At 50.7% G+C, this 4,929-nt stretch overlaps 1 protein-coding gene across 1 annotated transcript; it reads left to right on the forward strand.

Annotated features, from left to right (window-relative positions):
• The first annotated feature begins 1,164 nt into the window (after positions 1-1,164).
• Positions 1,165-2,691, forward strand: LOC115115832 (probable G-protein coupled receptor 19). Its single transcript, XM_029644317.2, has one exon. The coding sequence runs from the start codon at positions 1,351-1,353 to the stop codon at positions 2,689-2,691; it is 1,341 nt and encodes a 446-aa protein (XP_029500177.2). The 5' UTR covers positions 1,165-1,350.
• Positions 2,692-4,929: the final 2,238 nt, after the last annotated feature.

Genomic DNA, 4,929 nt, shown 5'->3' on the forward strand with positions numbered 1-4,929 from the left:
AGCAGGTAGCCTAGTGGTTAGAGCAGGTAGCCTAGTTGTTAGAGCAGGTAGCCTAGTGGTTAGAGCAGGTAGCCTAGTGGTTAGAGCAGGTAGCCTAGTGGTTAGAGCAGGTAGCCTAGTGGTTAGAGCAGGTAGCCTAGTGGTTAGAGCAGGTAGCCTAGTGGTTAGAGCAGGGTAGCCTAGTGGTTAGAGCAGGTAGCCTAGTGGTTAGAGCGTTGGACTAGTAACTGAAAGGTTGCAAGAGCTGACAAGGTACAAATCTGTCGTTCTGCTACCTGCAGTTAACCCACTGTTCAAATCAAATCAAATGTATTTATATAGCCCTTCGTACATCAGCTGATATCCCAGGCCATCATTGAAAATAAGAATGTGTTCTTAACTGACTTGCCTGGTTAAATAAAATAATTTATAAATCATGTTGAACACTATCATTGAACACAGAGTGAGTCCATGCAATTTATTGTGTGACTTGTTGAGCAACATTTTGACTCCTGAACTTATTTAGGCTCCTTGCCATAACAAAGAGGTTGAATACTTATTGACTCGATACATTTCAGCTTTTCATTTTTAATTGACATTATGGGGTATTGTGTGTAGGCCAGTGACACAAATCTGGATTTGATCCATTTGAATCCATTTTTTAATTCACAACAAAATGTGTAAAAAGTCCCTCCTTTCTGAGGGCATCGTATTTTCATGACCGTCCTCTTCCATACAGGTATATATCATATACAATGCAGATGCTATTATTTATTACCTACCGTTTAGTAAGTCTCCTCCATCTCACAACATCTTGTTTGTGTGTTTGTCTCTGCAGCTCTCCTGTGGGTGCTGTCTCCTCAGCTCTCCTGTGGTGCTGTCTCCTCAGCTCTCCTGTGGTGCTGTCTCCTCAGCTCTCCTGTGGTGCTGTCTCCTCAGCTCTCCTGTGGTGCTGTCTCCTCAGCTCTCCTGTGGTGCTGTCTCCTCAGCTCTCCTGTGGTGCTGTCTCCTCAGCTCTCCTGTGGTGCTGTCTCCTCAGCTCTCCTGTGGTGCTGTCTCCTCAGCTCTCCTGTGGTGCTGTCTCCTCAGCTCTCCTGTTGTGCTGTCTCCTCAGCTCTCCTGTGGTGCTGTCTCCTCAGCTCTCCTGTGGTGCTGTCTCCTCAGCTCTCCTGTGGTGCTGTCTCCTCAGCTCTCCTGTGGGTGCTGTCTCCTCAGCTCTCCTGTGGTGCTGTCTCCTCAGCTCTCCTGTGGTGCTGTCTCCTCAGCTCTCCTGTTGTGCTGTCTCCTCAGCTCTCCTGTGGTGCTGTCTCCTCAGCTCTCCTGTGGGTGCTGTCTCTGCAGCTCTCCTGTGGTGCTGTTCCCGGTAGCGGCATGGTCTACGCCCAATCAACAGACAGCATCAAGCCATCCCTCCTGCCCCTCCTCTCCCCCTCCTTTACCCTCCCCATGACCTTTAACCTCTCAGACAGGGGCAACACCAGTTCAGCGACACCCTCCATCTGGAACCACGACGCCCTCTCTTCCTCCTCCTCCTCTTCCCCCTCCGGCCTCCAGAACACCACCCAGGTGTGGTATGAACTCACCCCAGCGGAGGTGGCTGTTCTGGGGCTGGTGTTCAGTCTCCTGTGGTTGGTGTCCATCCTGGGTAATGTTCTAGTGTGTGTCGTGATCCACCGTAGCAGAAGGAGTCAGTCCACTACCAACTACTTTGTGGTGTCCATGGCCTGTGCCGACCTGTTGCTGTCCCTGGGCTGTGCTCCCTTCATCCTCCTCCAGGTGACCTGCGGGGGCTGGCCTCTCAGCGCTGCCGCCTGTAAGGCTGTTCGTTACCTGCAGCACCTGTGTCCTGGTGTCCAGGTGTATGTTCTGCTGTCCATCTGTGTGGACCGGTTCTACACCATTGTGTACCCACTGAGCTTCAAGGTGTCCAGGGAGAAAGCGAAGAGGATGATCCTGGCCTCCTGGATGTTGGACGCCGCCTTCGTCTCTCCCTGTCTTTTCTTCTACGGCTCGGAGACGGCGGCGGCGGACGGGGGAGGGCACTGTGACTTCTTCCTGCCGGCGGGAAGCTGGGATGGCGTTCTGTACGGTTCCGTCCACCTGCTCCTGGGGTTCCTGGTCCCAGCTGTCCTCATCGTGTGGTTCTACCAGCGCGTGGTCCACTACATCTGGAGGATCGGCGCCGACGGACACACGGTCAGGAGAACCATGAACATCGTCCCCAGGACTAAAGTGAAGACCATCAAGATGTTTCTCATGCTGAACGTGGTGTTCCTCCTCACCTGGACCCCTTTCTACGTGGTCCAGGTGTGGCACCCTAGTGAGGCCCCGGGCCCCAGCAGACAGGGGGCTCTGGTGTTCTGCTGTGTGGTCTGGGTGTCGTTCAGCTCCGCCGCCTCGAAACCCTCGCTCTATTCCGTCTACAACGCTAACTTCAGACGCGGCATGAGGGAGACCTTCTGCACGTCCTCTATGAAGTGTTACCGTAGCAACGCCTACACCATCACCGCCAGCTCCCGCATGGCCAAGAGTAACTACGTGGGAGTGGTGGATATCCCCGTGGCGACCAAGACGACGCTCACCAAAGACTCCGTCTACGACACGTTTGACCGCGAGGCCAAGGAGAAGAAGCTGGCCTGGCCAATCAGAGCCAACCCTCCCAACCCTCCCAACACCTTCAGTCTGATGAGAGGGGAGGGAGACAGGGTTTAACTATCAATCAGAGCCAAGGGTTTAACTCAATCAGAGCCAACACCTTCGTCTTACGAGAGGGGGGAGGGAGACAGGGTTTAACTATCAATCAACAGCCAACCCTCCCAACAACCTTCGTCTGACGAGAGGGAGACGGGGTTTAACTATCAATCAGAGCCAACCCTCCCAACACCTTCGTCTGACGAGAGGGGAGGGAGACAGGGTTTAACTATCAATCAGAGCCAACCCTCCCAACACCTTCGTCTGACGAGAGGGGAGGGAGACAGGGATTTAACTATCAATCAGAGCCAACCCTCCCAACACCTTCGTCTGACGAGAGGATGGAGACGGGGTTTAACTATCAATCAGAGCCAACCCTCCCAACACCTTCGTCTGACGTTTAACTATCAATCAGAGAGGGGAGGGAGACAGGGTTTAACTATCAATCAGACAGGGCCAGCCAACCCTCCCAACACCTTCGTCTGACGAGAGGGATGGAGACAGGGTTTAACTATCAATCGGGAGCCAACCCTCCCAACAACCTTCGTCTGACGAGAGGGGATGGAGACAGGGTTTAACTATCAATCAGAGCCAACCCTCCCAACACCTTCGTCTGACGAGGGAGGGAGAGGGATCAGGAGACGAGAGGAGAGGAGACAGGGTTTAACTATCAATCAGAGCCAACCCTCCCAACACCTTCGTCTGACGAGAGGAGAGGAGACAGGGTTTAACTATCAATCAGAGCCAACCCTCCCAACACCTTCGTCTGACGAGAGGGAGGGAGACAGGGTTTAACTATCAATCAGAGCCAACCCTCCCAACACCTTCGTCTGACGAGAGGATGGAGACAGGGTTTAACTATCAATCAGAGCCAACCCTCCCAACACCTTCGTCTCTGACTTAACTATCAATCAGAGGGATGGAGACAGGGTTTAACTATCAATCAGAGCCAACCCTCCCGAGAGGGGATGGAGACAGGGTTTAACTATCAATCAGAGCCAACCCTCCCAGCACCTTCAGAGTCGTCTGACGAGAGGGGATGGAGACAGGGTTTAACTATCAATCAGAGCCAACCCTCCCAACGGGGTTTAACTATCGATGCTTCATTTCTGTCTATGGTTCTGAATCCCCTGTATGTCTGTTAACATGTCTATGGTTCTGAATCCCCTGTCTGTCTGTTAACATGTCTATGGTTCTGAATCCCCTGTCTGTCTGTTAACATGTCTATGGTTCTGAATCCCCTGTCTGTCTGTTAACATGTCTATGGTTCTGAATCCCCTGTCTGTCTGTTAACATGTCTGTGGTTCTGAATCACCTGTCTGTCAACATGTCTATGGTTCTGAATCCCCTGTCTGTCTGTTAACATGTCTATGGTTCTGAATCCCCTGTCTGTCTGTTAACATGTCTATGGTTCTGAATCCCCTGTCTGTCTGTCTGTTAACATGTCTATGGTTCTGAATCCCCTGTCTGTCTGTCTGTTAACATGTCTATGGTTCTGAATCCCCTGTCTGTCTGTCTGTTAACATGTCTATGGTTCTGAATCCCCTGTCTGTCTGTTAACATGTCTATAGTTCTGAATCCCCTGTCTGTCTGTTAACATGTCTATGGTTCTGAATCCCCTGTCTGTCTGTTTACATGTCTATGGTTCTGAATCCCCTGTCTGTCTGTTAACATGTCTATGGTTCTGAATCCCCTGTCTGTCTGTTAACATGTCTATGGTTCTGAATCCCCTGTCTGTCTGTTAACATGTCTATGGTTCTGAATCCCCTGTCTGTCTGTTAACATGTCTATGGTTCTGAATCCCCTGTCTGTCTGTTAACATGTCTATGGTTCTGAATCCCCTGTCTGTCTGTTAACATGTCTATAGTTCTGAATCCCCTGTCTGTCTGTTAACATGTCTATGGTTCTGAATCCCCTGTCTGTCTGTTAACATGTCTATGGTTCTGAATCCCCTGTCTGTCTGTTAACATGTCTATGGTTCTGAATCCCCTGTCTGTCTGTTAACATGTCTATGGTTCTGAATCCCCTGTCTGTCTGTCTGTTAACATGTCTATGGTTCTGAATCCCCTGTCTGTCTGTCTGTTAACATGTCTATGGTTCTGAATCCCCTGTATGTCTGTTAACATGTCTATGGTTCTGAATCCCCTGTCTGTCTGTCTGTTAACATGTCTATGGTTCTGAATCACCTGTCTGTCTGTTAACATGTCTATGGTTCTGAATCCCCTGTCTGTCTGTTAACATGTCTATGGTTCTGAATCC

Source organism: Oncorhynchus nerka, unplaced genomic scaffold (genome assembly GCF_034236695.1).
Source record: "Oncorhynchus nerka isolate Pitt River unplaced genomic scaffold, Oner_Uvic_2.0 unplaced_scaffold_1238, whole genome shotgun sequence".
NCBI classification, from domain to species: Eukaryota; Metazoa; Chordata; class Actinopteri; order Salmoniformes; family Salmonidae; genus Oncorhynchus; species Oncorhynchus nerka.